At 43.2% G+C, this 17041-nt stretch overlaps 1 protein-coding gene across 1 annotated transcript in view; it reads left to right on the top strand.

Annotated features, from left to right (window-relative positions):
- Col4a6 (collagen type IV alpha 6 chain) overlaps positions 1 to 17041 on the top strand; it is a 68678-nt gene that overhangs the window by 26071 nt on the left and 25566 nt on the right. Inside the window, 12 exon segments of the mRNA XM_042054343.1 lie at positions 3792 to 3851; positions 4946 to 4990; positions 5471 to 5524; positions 6242 to 6311; positions 7370 to 7477; positions 8585 to 8734; positions 9757 to 9861; positions 11079 to 11239; positions 11945 to 12124; positions 12656 to 12697; positions 12699 to 12821; positions 16338 to 16342. Of these exon segments, the coding sequence (XP_041910277.1) occupies positions 3792 to 3851; positions 4946 to 4990; positions 5471 to 5524; positions 6242 to 6311; positions 7370 to 7477; positions 8585 to 8734; positions 9757 to 9861; positions 11079 to 11239; positions 11945 to 12124; positions 12656 to 12697; positions 12699 to 12821; positions 16338 to 16342 (1103 nt within the window).

The following is a 17041-nucleotide window of genomic DNA, read 5'->3' as shown; positions in this document are numbered from 1 at the left end:
CTTTCTGTCTCACATTAGAAACCAAATAGGCTTCGAAGGGGTTCTAATATACTCTAATGAGATAAAACAAAAACTAACACTTTGGAATTGGACAAAACAAACAAGCAGAAGGAAAAGAGCCCAGGACAAATCACAGGAAACAGAGCCCCACTCAATCGCACACTCAAGAATCCCATAAAAACACTAAACTGGAAGCCATGATAAATACACAGGAGATCTGTTCCAGACCTGTGCAGACCCTGTTTGCCTTTCAATACTGTTGAAAGCTAGCTGGTTCAGAATTTATTTCCTCATACCACACTGCCCCCTGCAGTCCAGTTTACAAAAGTCACCCAGTGGAAGAATTTTGGCCCTAAAATCGCCAAGATTTTGTGATCCCCCTCTGCTGCTCTGGGATTTGGGATTCCCTGGCTCATGCTGCCTCCTTCCCCCTCTTTTCACGTAGACCTGGAAGGATTTCCTCCGCCGTGATATCATCACAATCCCTTCCCTCCTGTAAGAGAGACCGACTGAAGACAACATGTGGTGATAAATCACAGTCCTGTTCCCAGCTCAGTGCTCTCAATGTTTCACAGTTATGGTTGTAAAAACAGAAACCTGACTGGAAAAAAAAGTATCAAAGTTGGGGAACATCTCCTTGTACACAGCACACTGGATTGCATAGAATGGGAATAGAATGGGAACCAGGGAAGCAGTTCTCAGCTCACTCCTACACGGATTCAGTGGGGGACAGAAGTCAAATCATGTAACACCTTCACGCCTAACTTATCTGCCTGCTTTATGGGAACATTCATTAATACCCTAATATGCCTGAGAGCAAAGTTAGGAGAGGAAAGGGGATGGCGTATGGGAGATATCATGAGCTTTACAGAGGTGCATTTCTCAAAACTAAAGCCTCCATCAGACCAGCTTTCGATTACCCGGAAAACAAGACCTTCAGGAGACAGAAATCTCTAGAGATTCCAAGTTGTTCCCTTTCCTTCCCATTTTAGCCCCAATCTTTGCAGGAGATAAAATGCACAATCTGATGGATGTGTGCCCCATGTTCGTTCTCTTGTACCTTTTGTAGTTTAAAAATAAATAAACTAATTAGCTAATTAAATGTAAAAAGCCCTGATTTTCTGGCTTGGTCCCAGCTTTAATCATTTTTACCTCTCTTGTCCCCAGCAGCAGGCTCACAATTGTAGGCCACAGGTCCCTCCATGAAGGCTGTCAGAACAGTACACACATGTCCGCGGAATATGGACACATAGGGGAAGGTAGACCCGCAGTGGTTCAGGGCGAGAGCAGAGATGAAGCTGGCAAATCCTGAATGTAACTGTTCAGTAGATCTGAGGGAACTCCTGGGTAGTTGAAGCTCTCCGACTGAGTCTCCTCAGAAACGAAACGCAGCAGGAGCCCCGAGGTCTGGAGAATAAGGCTCTAAAGAGCTAAGCTGGTACCCTAAGAAGGCTCCTGGGGGGGGGGGCGTGCCTGAGTAGAAGAGTGGGAGCAGCCATGACAGGACTGCTCACAAAGGCCAACAGTAATGGATCAGGTCCCGGGATAACTAGTTAGAACAGCTTGTTCAGCAGGGTCTCTGAACAGTGCTTCCCTGTGTGGTTTGCCAAGCCATTTATCTTTTATTGGCTCTAACACAGAGAGAGATTTCCTTTTTACATTTTCACATGTTTATTTTTGTATACATACTTTTTGCAAACTCTGGGCCTCAAAAATGGTGTACAAATACAGGTTCTCTCACTTTTTGAAGAAATAAAAGACTTTCTTGTATTTATCCTCCTGGGAAAGATGGACAGGGGCATAGTAACAGTTCCAGGGCGTTTGTTTGTTTGTTTGTCTGCTGTCTTTTGCCGCAGTTGTATTCTCTGCATCACTACTGCCTTTATTCGGCAAGTATTTTCTGGATCACTTTGCATACGTGCCCTTGGTAATAGCATGCTTCAGAGGCAGATGGGAATGGCTGTGAGAGAAGTCCCCCACTTGGAAATTTTTCTTTTATAGAAGATTTGGGATTAATGAGTTCGGGGCAGCCCTAGCTGCCATAACACTTTGGGACAGGTGGGGGGAGGTTGCTGGAACGACTCAACTTCTCGGGCCACTAGACACATTCTGCCAGGTGGCAGCATACTTTTGTTTCCAATTTGAAATACGGGGTAGAGGAAGTTAAGATTTCAAGCAAGTTTGCATTACATTTGATTTTTTAAATATGACTTTATTTAATCTTTGAGGATCTCATAGAATATATTTTGATCATATTAATTCCCTTGGCCCCAACTCCTCCCAAATTCTCCCCCACCTCCTTATACGCCCAACTTCATGTACTCTTTAAAAATGGGTGAGTCCAGATGGTGTTGGCTGACCACAGTCCGTTTAAATTATACACCGTATTCAGCATGAGGGCTGAAGTCTATCTATAAGAGCAGAGAAGAAAACAGAGAAGTAGGAGCCAAAGCCCCGTTTCACCTGCACCTCTCAAAGACGCCTTCCCCACAATGAAAAGGCAATGGAAAAGCCCACATTTCTTTTCTTTACATTCCTGAGTCTATGAAGGGATATTCATTCAGGTTGCAGTGCTTGTAATAATACACAGATTCTTTAAGACAAAGAAAAGGATACAAATGGGATCAAGACAGCATCCTCAGACAAGCTAAGTCAGCGCCCATCAGGGGAACAATGGGAGATACGCCACAGCAACAGTTAGCATCTTTGACAAGCTTATATCTGAGAAACCTTCATTCCTCCTTTACTCTTACAACAGGAATACATACTATTTGCTAACAAACAAAAGAATATGTACAATTTTAAACAATTACAAATAGCTTCAGCTGAGTTTCCCATGAAAGATTTTATTCACTTTGGTAATGAACATTTCTATAACTTAGAGGTTTGGATGTTAGCCCTGGACTCAGGCTTGACAAGGCTCTTTCTCCATCTGCTCTTAGATTTCCTGGTTGTCTCTACAGAACCCAAAAATCAAACCCATGGCTCTAAATGCTCACTTCTTACAGCAAGGCAAAAGGAACTGATTGATAATCCCTTTTGATTTATTCCTAGGATGTGACGAGATACTTAATAGTATGAGTGGGAGACTGTAGGTAGAAATATTCCTTTCCCATGGAAAAGGATGTTGTGGTTCTCATGTGTATCTGAAGGGGGAAATGTCTTCCATCTAGTATGAATTCCCAAACATCTACACAACCTTCCATTGTTCTGCCAAGTTCCTCGGTGGCAGAATGTAGCTGGCTCTTGTAGAAAGAGCTCTGGGATCACAAGACTCAACTTACTCATTGATTCTTACCCTTCCTGGATGTTTCTCCTCAAATGTAAAATCAGTATGGGGGTTTCGGCACTTTATTATTCCCGTGCTACTTGCTAATGATGCCACAAGTACGTGTGAGAGTGTTTGATGGAAAAGCATTATTTCTAGAACCACAAAGCAATACTGAATGAATGGCCTAGCACATATTCATTCTCTATGTGCTTTTCGGCAAGATGCTCACTATAAGATTACCCAAGCACTCAGTAGAGGTGGTTTGAAATGACTTCATCCCCTTGAATGTAGCCATGCAACCAATGAGAAAATAAACAATTAACTGACTGAGATAGAGCCTTGCTAAGTATTAGCCTTGGCTGACCTGGAACTTGCTATGTAGCCCAGGTTGGCCTCGAATTCATGGCAGTCTTCCTGTCTTAGGCTCTGAAGTGCTCAAATTATAGATATGTGCCATCGCACCATCCCGTTGAGAAAATGAGTGTTATAATTTCTGGCTTTTGTTTTTTTTTCCCTTCAGGAGTTTGGATCTATTGGAGAGAAAGGAGAAAGGGGAATCCTTGGTTTGCCAGGACCTAGGGTATGAACTTGGAGTCTCATTTGCCTATGTTTATCAAGTCATCTGACCCATTTTCTTTTCTTTAATGAAATGTAGCTCTCTTTTTCTTCATTTTTTTTCTTTTTTTTTTTTTGGTCCCTTGATTGTATAATTTGATGGGCTAAGCTTCTCTTATTTCTCTTCTCGACTTTCTGGCAGGCTCGCCTCTCCACTTACCCCATTCTCTTGACTGGCTGGCTCCCTTGAATAAGGAATGATATAACTGCTACACCTAGGTGGCTCCCCAGCCTGCTTGGGCTTTTGACTTTCGTATATAGTTTTCTCCTGAGCTGAAGAATGGTGCACATACTTTCTTGCCTTTATTCTTTTATACTCCAAGGGAGTGTGAGCAAGAAGGATAACAGGAATGGAACAGAGCCAGGTGTAATCTTCACAGGACAAAAACAAGTCTGGAAACTTCTAGAACATCGCGAATAACGTTTGGAGTTAGCAGCTTTCCAAAATAATCTTATTTTGAATGAAGAAATGATTATCATTCCTTCTGATTCCTAGCTTTCAGAAACTGAGACCTTGGGTTAGAAGAAGTTGGTCAACTTTTACCTTACACAAGCACATTTTAGAGAATTGTGTTTTTAGTTTGTCCATGAGGATGTTAAGTCTCTGAGTATTGTATTTAGCAATATTTAATTATTGTTATGCCATTACTTTTTCTCCTTTCCCTTATCCTTTGTCCTCAAAACACATACTCACCAACAAAGAATATGTTTAGGATAGCAGACAAGAAACAAGAAACAAGAAATCATCTAAAAAAAGCATCTGACTTGAAACCAATGTAGCTAAGTATGATGCCATCCAACCCTCCTACTAAATTCCTACTGCTACTTAAAATGCTTCCATTTATTTAGCTCTTTAAAAATGTTTCATAAAGCTATTCATCCTGGTGGATTGATGCCTAGAAAGAAATCATTAAGCCAAGGCTAGGAAGGTTTTCTTACCTGGCTTTAGCAGCTCCTAAATCTTGAACTCAGGTGGATAACTTTGTTATATGAGTCTAGCAGCATTTTTTTTCAAGTGTGATCTATTCACTTTCCAAGGTATGGTTCTTCACTTTACAGGGTCCCATGGGTTCCGAAGGAGAACAAGGACATCCGGGGAGACAGGTATTTTGATTAACATCCATAAAGCATTGGTATACAATGCTAATCAAAAGATCACCTTGCTTTACTTTACATGGCCAAGTGGGGACATTGCTTATAATGCAAATATAATGTAAATTGTTTATTTCTAATCATGTAATTTTACAATCCTAGTCTCTCCCCCCTTCTCTGTTTTCACACAAGAGGATGGATAACCACTGTTACACTACATTTTGTGTTTTGACATGCCAAGGTGCGGTAATATATCATGGCATGTTATCAAGGGTCAACAAGGCTAGCCTGCTTGTATCCACACCCCTGTGACTCTTATGCACTTTAATATGCAAGTTAACTACCTAATGCCATATTATCATCTGGAAGAATTGGCAAAGCTGTCCACACTCTGAATGACAGCAAGATCCCTGTACTATTTGCCTTGGCATAATCGACAAAGCAGCTCACCTTATATATTTGAACTTAGTGATAACTATGTTTCTATCACAGGGAAAGAAGGGGACTTCCGGTTTTCCAGGGATTAACGGGGTCCCAGGAATTAAGGTAATAAATATCGTTGGGAAGTACAACTCCAGGATTTGAGAAGTGAAAAAGTGAAGAATTCCTATTAATGGCTACTTAGGATAAGGAGTGTTTTTAACGTTTTGATGCTTTAGATGTCACAGTTTTCTTAAATGCATGTGCCCTATGCTGTACACAAAGCTGATGAACATTCAGATGTTACCAACACTTAGTATTTAAAAAGCTCTGCTGACAGTGCATCCTGCCTACCCTAGTACCCACTCTCGGTATTCTCCTGAATCAGATTCTAGTCACTGAGTCTGTCTTTGCAGAGAATTAGGATTCTTTAGACTTCCTTTGCCATCATTCAAACAATAAAGGTGGTAGGCGTTAGAATCTCAAGCCTGCTGAGAATAGAAGAAAACAGTTGAAATCTGGTGCCTCCTTGGCTGTGTTATCTGTGATTGTGATCCACTTCCCGGGCCCAGAAACAGGATGCCTCATAGTGGTGTTGCAAAACAAAATAGAGATCCCTCATCCTTGACAAATTTGCAGATCACATTTGTAGATCCAGCTACCTTGTGTCATCTTCATCTTCGGTTTCTTGTTCTTGGAAATTAACCTCTGAACTAGATGATCCTGGAAGACAGGGGTAAAGGAGGCACTTGCTACTTTCCTGTGGTTTTGCTTTGAAGGCACATAGATCTTAGGTTATGTAATCAAGAAAATTTTTGTGTTCGATCTATTTCATCTTTACAGGGTGAAAAGGGTGGCGTTGGTCTGCGAGGCCCAGACATTTTCACCAATCCAGATGGTGCTGTGACCTCAGGTGCAAAGTGTTAAAACCTGTGTCTCCTGTAATTGTTGAAAGAATACATTGTCAGCCACTGCGAGAAGACAAGACAAAGTGTTAAAATCTATATCTCCTGTAATTGTTGAAAGAATACACTGTCAGCCACTGGATGACTGACAATATCAAGGGCCACTCAGGAGTCCTGAGCTTGGTGAATGAATCAATTCCAGTCTCTTAGACAGACAAGCCAAGTGCAGCCTCCCATTTTTGTATTAATCGGTCAGGACAAGAATCTGGGCTTTCCTAGGCCTGAATTTGATTAACAGGAAGGTTCTCCTGTTAATGCTTAAGGGAACGGCTGGGCTGCCTTTAGCCTAAGGCTGTAGAATACTCAGGGTTTCATGGAGATGACCACAAGCATGCTGCTGATCTTAGAGCCCAAAGCAGTATTATGATATTTAGGAAGTTTGTCCTCCTCTGTCCTCATCCTAGTTACTGGGTATGTTCCACCCTTCCTCTTCACCTTTGCTAAACATCTAAATGAGCAATGTTAATAGTGGCCTCCAGAGTTCTACTCCAAAGAAACCTATAGTGATAATTATTAACCACTTTAATACCGACAATAAACATATAAGGCTGTAGCAGTAGAAGACCCTTCCTGGTACTTTTCAGGGCTTGTCAGAAAAGTAAAGCTCTAACAAGACCAAGTTTGAAGCATTAGTAGTGACTTGGTGTGATGGTACACGCCTGTGATCCCAGAACTTGGAAGTCTGAAACAGGAGGATAGTAAGTTCAAGACCACCCTGGGTTACATCTTGAGATCTAGTTACAAAATAAAATACTGGTGGAGCCTTGGCTCTGGAAAACCATTATCACTAAGGTCATTAGCAACTAGGAGACCTGAGAATAGCAACAAAAACTGCCAGGCCCGTAACAGTTCCCTTCACCTCTTCCCCGGCATTTTGTGACAAGTGTGAACATCCACTGTAGTGTGAACATCCACTGTAGTGTGAACATCCACTGTAGTGTGAACATCCACTGTAGTGTGAACATCCACTGTGGTGTTTTACTCTTCTTTTTCATTGTAATGCCAGGTTATCCTGGAGACCCTGGTGTGCCAGGCCTCCAGGGCCCTAGAGGAGATGAAGGCATGCAAGGCCAACGTGGCCCTTCTGGCACCCCTGGCCTCCCATCGTTAACAGGTAAAGCAAACTAATCCGCTCTCTGCATTGATCAGTCTTCACTGTGCTCCAATCCCTAGCATCTCCCTCTGTAACTTGGGATCCAGGAACCTACCCAAGGTCAAAGGAAAGGTAGACTGGTCAGTAGGTTTTCCCATAGCTAGCCTAAAGCTAGAGTCTGCATAGAGTCAGCCTAGGTCAGTAGCTTTCCTTTGAGTTAAATGAGCACCACAGACAGAAAGACAATTCCAGACTAGCGTAGAGGCTGGAAGTGATCAAGTGGGTGGAACCCTCTCACTCTTCCCCTGCATGTGTCCTTGGATCTTCTACTTGCTAAGAGAGTTTAACAAAGGAGAATCTGGCTATGCCTGGATCCTCAAGGTGGCTGCTAAAAGCCTTCATGAGGGGTGGCTAAAGGTGTAATCTAATTAGAGTTTCTTGGCATATACAAAGCCATGTGTTCTATTCTCAGCATGAGATAAATAGAGACAGATGATTGATAGATAGATAGAGAGAGAGATAGATAGAGAGATAGAGAGATAGATAGACAGATAGAGATAGATAGATAGATAGATAGATAGATAGATAGATAGACAGATAGACAAAACTGTACCTAGACCCTCTTCTAGGCTTAACTCTAGCACAGAATGGCCCCAGGATCCTATGGGTGATACTATTGAATCAGTCTCCATAGGAGAAAACATAGATTCCATTCTACAGGGCAGGGAAACAGCATGCCAGAGTCTGGCAGGCAGGGCTGGTCCTAATATAAACACCCAGACATGACTATGAAAGTCACTAGTTTCTAAATTCCATAGAGAGGGTCCCCTGTAAGGATATTTGTGTTTCGAAGGCTGCCATTCATAGGAGGTACAGCTGGGTCCAGCACTGAAGTAGAACCAATGGAGTAGTCAGCGGCTGAAAACCTAGCTTTTCCTCACAAGTTAACCACAGTTTCCTAGGCGATTGGGCTCATCTATTCTCAAGGGAAGTTCCTGTCATGAAAGAGAGGAGCGAATGATTTCCCGAATGCTTTCCTTGCGTTGGTCTGTCTCTACACTGCTGATCGGAATGTGCCCGAACAGTAGGGTGCTATGGTGAGCATTTCGTGCGGGCTTATCTTTCCAGGTCTTCCAGGTGCCCTAGGGCCTCAGGGAATTCCAGGCCTGAAAGGAGACCATGGAAACCCAGGGCGCACTACCTTTGGGGACGCGGGCCTGCCTGGCAGAATTGGTTTGCCAGGTTTACCAGGCTTACCAGGCCCCTCAGGCCCACCTGGTAAGTTATTCTTTCCTTCCTTTGGTGTTGAGACCTAGGTCTGATTCAGAACCTTTAGGATTTTAACAGGCCCCCTCCCAGGAGAAACAGTTCAGTGAGGACAGCGAACGGCAGTGGGGGCAACAATGAAGGCTCTATCCCCTCTGAGTCAGCCCACCTCTACTGGCAGTAAGAGTAGTGCAGTGTGTGTTGCGTCATGAAATGGGCAGGCTGATGATGACGAGACACTAACTTCTGTATTCATCACCCTTCTGTCCTACACGGCTCTCAGTGCCCACACACCTACCACCCCTGCCAGGACTTAGGCTTTTCAGATCCCAGGGAAGTGGAATTGGACTTATTTTCCGAGTTTCCGGAGCTCCAGTGAGGTAGGCTGAGGATCTGAGAAAGAAACCCTGCCTTCATCCTCACGGTGTCTGCCAAAAGCCTTCATGGGGAGGGGGCTAGAGGTCTGGCCCAGTTTGGTGGGATTTGGGCACGTGCAAGGCAATGGGCTCTGTTCCCAGTCTAAGATAGCTCATCGAAAGACAGACAGAAATATAGATAGATGACAGACAGACAGACAGACAGACAGACAGACAGACAGACAGATAGCACAATATGGGTATCTATGCAGTGCTTATTCTGGACAGTGGGAGAGAAAAGCTGGAAGTATTATTGCCCAGCATGTTTCTTTGCAGCCTAAATCCCCTGACCACTGCAGCTGGCACCTGCTTCCTCTTTGCCCAAATGAGGCTTTCTTGGCTAAAGCCTGGCACTGCTGAGTTATTGAATTACTTTGTTCGTCTCGGAATCTAGTGCAGTGTGCGGCACGTAACAGTCATTCTGCTAGTACAGTGAATAGAGCCAAATGAGAGTCCTGTTGGCTCTCCCGCGGCAGGCTTGGCAGAGATCCCAGCCTGGAATTTTTTTCTCCTGCTCTGCTCTGTACGTTGGCCCTCAAGGATCCAGCCTTTGAGACTAAGGTGAGTCCTTAGGTTTATACCAGCCTCCAACCTTTTGTGTTCTTTCAAATCCTGCAGGTCGCACATTTGAGACTGGACCCTTGCCTAGCATAGAGTTTGGGTTCCCCGGTCTCCGAGGAGAACAAGGTCCAAAAGGACATCAGGGCCTCAAGGGAATAAAAGGTGAATTTTGTCTCTTAAATGTCTTTGTCCCCCCAAATCCCTAGAGAGAGTTTAAGGGGATTGATCAAAACAGTGGCCTTAGGAACCTGAACAGAAGTATTCTGGGCTATGGAGAGAAGCTATGGGAGTCGTGAAAGTGTTTTAATAGGGGTTCTAAGAGTGAAGCTGGAAGTTGAAGTCACACAGGACAAAAAAGAGGCTTATGTGCTGCTCTCCCTCCCCACCCCCGCCTTGAGCCCACGATTCAGCATTTTAGAGTGCTAACCAGCCCAGATAATCACAGTTCACAAGGCTTTGTTCAGACACTGCTTCCCAACACCATTAGCCTGAGAACTCTGTAGGTCTAAGACCTGAGGTACTGAGAAGGCCAGCTAGCTCCAGGAAAACAAGTGAGGTCTCAAGAGCGGCCTCATAAACCAGCATCCCAGGAGCTTCATTCGTGAGGTCTAAGGCCACACTTGAGAAATGCAAATTGACTATGCCTGTAATGCTTGGGATCAGAAGTGCTTCTGATTTTGTGGCCTTTGGATTGTGAAATATATTACATAGATTGTGCCGGATAAGCATCCCTAATCTGAAGAATCCCAAATCTCCCTCGCTTAGGATTTCAGAGCGTTTGTGGTCAGTTTTCAGTGATCCGAGGAATAGACCATTCTCTCCGAGTTCCCAAGATCTCAGATTTCTAAAAGTCAGAAGAGATCCCTCCGGATCATAGGGAAATAGAGCCAACCACGTTTGTCACCAGCTGTCATTGTGCAGACCGTGCTCATGTTCCCATGATACTTGTAGCTCCTTTGTATGTCTTCGGAAGTGCTTTGTTGAAAATGAGTTTGGGGGCACATGCCTACGTGAGTTTGGGACCAACCTGCACTGGATGAGACCTGCCTTTGAAAATGCACTTCGCTGAAGCACCTGCCATCATCAGTCACACCAGTACGTGTGAACTAAGTTCTAGGCCCTCGGTTGTTTTAGTGGCCATTGGTGGTTCTCAACATGAGACTCGATGGTAGCTGGACCTCTTCCAAGACTAGTAAAAACTGACACGCAAGCCCAGATGTCTTCTGATGGCCTTAGGCTATTTGAGTCTCTGCAGAGCCCTTTGATTTTCCCCCAAGGGCCGCTTGTCAATCATAGGTAACCACTCTTGGAAAAAGAACCTCCTCCATGAGTTGTTGTCATTCGCACTTTTCTTCACTTGTTGTCTCTTTTTCCTTCAGGAGACTCTGGGTTTTGTGCTTGCGAAGGTGGTGCGCCCAACATTGGACCAAATGGGGAACCAGGCCTGCCTGGGACACAAGGTCTCATCGGCCTCCCGGGTATTAAAGGGGTTAGAGGAGATCCAGGCTCTCGGGGTGCATCTGGCCCAGCTGGGGCTCCAGTAAGTCTTAATTAACTTTGATCCAGAAAGGGGGATGGAGGAATTCAAATGTTCTTCGCTTCCCATCAATCATTTTTCTAATGAAGGATGGGGATAAAATAAATATATGATAACGATCTCTGAAGATTTTGCTTACATTTCTGCAGTTAGCCAAATCAATTCTTGTTTCCCATTGACAAGTAACCAATCACAGTGGTAATTGGGGGCACAAGAAATTTTCTCAACAATTGAAAAATCAGAAGCATTCCTTTTGTAAGCCTAGGCTCTAATTGGGAATTCTGCTGATGAATTAGTGGAGAAAATCTTCTGCAGAGAATAAATTAAGAGCAACGTCGAAAATAAGCAAAAAATAAAACACAACCATGGGCCTTTGTCACATGAAGCAATCTGACCAGATGGTCTCGAAAGTCGCTTTCTGCTTTAACCTACCATTGCCCCCTCCTTCCCTTGCACACAGTAACTTAGATTTGCCTGGCTGAGTGATACTGCTTAGAAACTAAGAGGAAGCCCAGTCCTCATAGATTTCAAAATTTGGAAAACATACAGAAAATGTGAAGTAATTATCCAAGATAGCTACATAATCACTTGCCCAGAACACTGTGAAAAAATACCCTTAATCACATACTTTAGGTCATATCTTTGCTCAGCACTGGAATTCTACGAAAGCCTGCGTTTGCTGATTGCTGCCGTTTGTTTCGCTATCAGGGGTTATTTGGATCTAGAGGCCATACAGGCCTCAAAGGAAAGAAAGGAGAACCAACCATCAGTAGAGGATCAAAACTGTCAGGAGACAAAGGTGACCCTGGTCCCCAGGGGACCCCAGGTATGGCAGGAGCTCCAGGCAAGGATGGAATACCAGGTTTACCAGGCCTCCCAGGCATTCAGGTAAGTAGTTCATTCCTAAATGGTTAGCTCCATAAGCCGTCTTACTGGACTCGGGGGAAACTTACTGCTCATTACATTATGGAATAAGATAGAACTGCGTCTGACTCCCCCCAACATGTTAACTCCATGCTTTAATTTTCTGTAAATAAGATTTTTTTTCTCAGAATACTTCTCTCATTTGATAAGCACTAGAAATAATTAACCATATCAATTTCAAATGATTCAGCTTCCCAATGACTTACTCTCAAGTAATCCAGTCACTTTCTTTGACTACAAGGGTTGTTGGTGCCATTCTCATTCCCTACTTTTCTCCCCTAGCCTCATCTAGAACCTCTTTCAAAGTTGGACCGCCCAGAGTTGGCAAGATCTCATTTCCATCAGCAAACTCAGAGACTGGTTGATAAACTAGAATGATGGAGAATGTTCACAAAACACAAAGCATTGGTTCACTGACTACCTCGTTTCTCTGGTTAGAAGCCTTTTCAGATGATAAGTCTTAAAATGATATTTCTCTTTTCTTTTATTGTTTAGGGAGACAGTGGATCTGGCTTCCCAGGTGAAAAGGGGTCACCAGGGACTTCCTGGTATAAAGGGCATTGATGGTCCAACTGGACCACCAGGAATTGGGCTGCCGGGGGCTTCCGGGGCCCCACGGACTTCCTGGAGATAAGGAATAGATGGGTTACCAGGGCACCAGGCCTCCATGGAGCTCAATGTGAGTCTACAATCAGATGGTTTTCGACTTGAAGTCGGCCTTTGTGACATGACCATGACTCATAAGCATGAAATGCGTCAGAGAAAGAGATCTGACTAGTTGTAATCACTCCAGTCAATCCTCAAGGGGGTTTCAAGTAGGAAATGACTCATCCCTGTATTGTGGTAAGTTTATATAGGTAGAACAATGTGGATTTCGGCTCTTCTTAATGAAGACTTTCCTAATTGAGCTATCTGAAAATGTCACGGAGCTGCCTAGGTAGGTTATGAGCTCACAGTCCAAAGAAAAGTTCGGGGAGAGGATGGATGGCGCTTTTGTAAATACCATCAAAGTAGTTAGTGGAAGGTTTGATAAATAGTTATCTAAGTTGTATGGTTGTTATGGCTTTAACATCAGGAGACAAAGACCTTTCCCAACTGACAGAACCTCAGATTGCTCAGGGACTCTAACCTACCTCTTATATAATACTTAACTCTCTTTCGATAAGTTAGTTTTCCCACTTGAATTTCAAGGATTATAATAGGCAATATTCCTGCTTATATAGTCTGAAGGTCCCATACCATAACTTGTCTTTTGTGCAGTCGAAAGACCTCTTCATCACAGCTCTCGTGGTCTGTGACTTTTCCATGAATGGCACCACACTTCTGCTAGTCATCGAAGTTTGAAAATTTAAGGTGATCTCATTCTTGGAAATGCCTCCCATGATTACTTTGCTCTTCTTGCTGATAAGTTCTCATTATATCATGCCTAGTTTATCAAATGCCCAAGTGCTTTTGGAAAAGATAGTTGGATGGTTGGATGGATGGATAAGTGAGCAAAAGACAATTTCCTATGGAGTTTTTCTTCTGTTCCTTGCTGACTTTTCCCATTTAATTCTATGTATGCACAGTGCTGACAATTACTCTTCTCTTCACTTTTACACTGTACCGTTATTACTTAAATTATACCTGCTTCTATTAATGTTTTTTTTTCTTTACCAACAACATTGTAAAGTCTCTAGGTACTGAAGAAGGTGATGCTTCTTACCCTTTCAACCTGCCTAGCAGAGTACAGCATTCCTTGAGAGACCAATATTTACATACAGAAGAAAAGCCCTTCCTAATAACCTTGAATGGTTAACAAATAAACATAATATATCATGTCTTATATGTTCATATTTTAAAATCTATTTTGCTTAATTTCATAAGCACGGTGGCACAGGCTAAAGCCTCATTCGAGATTCTTGAAACCAAGTCAGGATTTCATTCCACAAAGGTTTATGGAAGCCATGAGAAAGGTCTGCGTTTAAGTGCGGGCCTTGGACAAGCTAGGAAAGAGTTCTTCTTCTCTAGTCTGTATCTTGTTAACTAATATCAATTTTCCTTTGAGAAGTTCTGATTTCACCTCTATTCCCTGGGGTTATCAGTTACAGTCATTCTATTGCTCTGTCACTGGTTGCTCTCAACCCTTTTTGAGGCAAGTCGGTTTTAAATTTGGTTACAATGCATGATACCTATAAACTTGTACACCCTCAAACCTTTTGTATATTATCAACAATCTTTTTGTTTGGAATGAGGCTGCATCAAGGAGGAAACCAGTGGGATAGTTTCGATCCCAAACTAGTAAATATAGAACATTCTCAGGAATACAGTGCTGGTAAGTCTAGTCTGGAAGGTGTCTTATGTAGAGAATGTTCTTTTGAAAGTACCTGGATTTTCAAATAAATCTTTATTTAGTTTTGTGTTGGGGGTGTTGTTTGTTTGTTTTGAAACAGGATCTCTCTACATGACCTTGACTATCCTAGAACTCACTATGGTAGACCAGGCTGACCTTGAACTCACAGAGATCAGTCTGCCACTTTTTCCTGCATGTTGGGATTAAAGGTATATAGCACCACACGCTGCAAGTACTTCATTTAGAATACTACATTTCTTTTTATCTTCAGTAGCTAAATATAACTCACTAAATATAATATTCTTTCCAATCATTTACAAACACCTTTATGCATATAACCAGTTCTGTTGTCACTAAAATGTAAGATGGTGTTCCTAAGTGTTGCCTATTCCTACCAGAACCAGACATTTGTAGCGCCAGGGAAGGGCATGCAGTCATCAGAAGCTGTTCAACTTAGTGGTATGAGTTATTGCAAACTCTGGGAACACTGACAACTGATGGTCCCTATAGAGGCTCTGGCTCCAGATTTTCAACGTAATCTATCACCCAGGTTATTACTGTGAGTGGTTTCGTGGTACTTGATTATGTGTGGGTGGGCCATGCACCTCCACTCAATGCCCATGATGAATATAGTTGGCTAGTAGATCTGGTCTGTTCACAAGACCTCCCTTAGGACGCAACGAACATGTGTCTTGGTTTCATTTTTTTCCTGCCCATGATTGGTCTAGGTGATTATTGCTGCAGCAGGGAGAAAGATGGTTAAAAGACACTTAGACATGGCGGGAGGCCAGAGCTCGCTACTTCTTCAGGTTCTCAGCCATCAATGTTGGTGAAACACCTTTTCTCTTTTGTTCACCTTTGCCTCTGCCACTCAGAATGCCTTAAATACTACATTGCACCCTTTTGGAGGCAGGGTAACTGTGAGACTGGGATGCAGAGGCTGCCACTGGCCACTGATACTGCTTTAAGGGCTCCTTAGTACCTAACTACAAGGGACCGCAGGAGGAAGTGGTATGCAGTCCCTGAGAGGGGCTGATTTCCTTCACCACACGTGTTGATGCATTGACCAGTTTCTCATTGCGTTTTCTGAGCTTTTAGTGGGTTCTAACTTGCCCTGCAAGGTGCATGTGCAAGGAGCCACTCATGTCTAGTCTCTATTATTTAGTCTCAGAATAAATGTAAATAACAGAGTCTTGAAAACTAGAGGTACTTTATATTCTAAAGATGAATTTTGGTATTCATGGTGGAAATTCTGAACAATGTAGTCATCTGTCGCACTTATAAAGCAAAACCTGGCTAAAGCTGACTCCTGCTTTATTGAGACTGGTCGGAATTCAGGAATGTGAAGCCAAAAACATGGCAATGCATAGTAAAAGCAAACACCCATATAAAGTGATGTGAAATCCTTAACTTTCCCATCATTTTAAAGACCTCCTTTCAAAATATAGTGCAGGGCAGTCTGTGGCAGAAGGGTGAGGGGGATAGTGTGGAGGGACTCGTTGCCCTGATTTCTTCTGGTTTCTACCTACCTTCCTTCGTCACCAGTTTCCTTTCCTAGAATGGATGGCTAGCCTCAGTTCCGTTTTATAAAAGCTTTTCTCTGATCTGGTTCTCACGGGTGAAAAGAATCTATGAAACTCATCCGATAAACTGGGGACGTGGGTGGCTTTACATTCAAACTCCACTCGGGGATATTTATATTTTATTTAGTTTGTTCTGTGGCACATGATTAAGGCAATAGAACTACAACAGTATGATACAGACACATTGAAACTGATGGGCTCTGGAGGTAGTTGGGTGGCAGAAAAGTCTTTTATAGGTCTCCTTTCATGACACCAGTTCCAGGGACTGTCTTTCCCTTTCATTCAAAAACTCTGGGCCCCAGCAGAATACAGGACTGGAAGTTCCCTCCCAGTGGGAACCGTCTCACTCTGAGGTGCCTGTCAATAGCATACATTTCCACAATGGAGAAAGCTCTGCCACCTTCGTGTTTGACATGGTGGAGGTGTTTGCCAGAGCACATGGGAGAGGATTCGCTGCTTAGGGCCATCTTTATACCCACGGGGAATATGACCAGAAGAGCACGAGGTCTGGAAACCATCCAGGACCATCACAAGACTGCCTACGGTGAAACACAAGTGGGCTCAAGTACAGAAGCTCCTCTGAACATCACACCAGGAAGATACGAGCTGCCATTCGCTGAGCAGGCAGCAGGGAGCCAGGCCACGGCATCAAGCGATTCTCTCTCTGTCTGATGTAACTGCTCACAGACACTATTGGATAGGTAGCTCCCCTTTGACATACGAGGCTCAGAAAAACTCACTACAGGTGTGTAATAACCAGAAATAAGACACCAGCTTAAGTTTCTGTCCAGGCTGCTGAGCCCAGTATAACCAATACATAGTAACCATTCAATTCCAATGTTGAATGAAGAGTTAAAACAAATGAGTCTGTTCATTTGTTTTAAATTTTTTTTAAAAAACAAGACTTTATATTGGGAGAACAGAAGTTGAGTAAAAGGAGAGATGGCAGCTTACGTATGTAAGCAA

Source organism: Arvicola amphibius, chromosome X (genome assembly GCF_903992535.2).
Source record: "Arvicola amphibius chromosome X, mArvAmp1.2, whole genome shotgun sequence".
NCBI classification, from domain to species: Eukaryota; Metazoa; Chordata; class Mammalia; order Rodentia; family Cricetidae; genus Arvicola; species Arvicola amphibius.
Note: the sequence above shows the minus strand (reverse complement) of the source record. Positions and strands in the feature narration are given on the sequence as shown.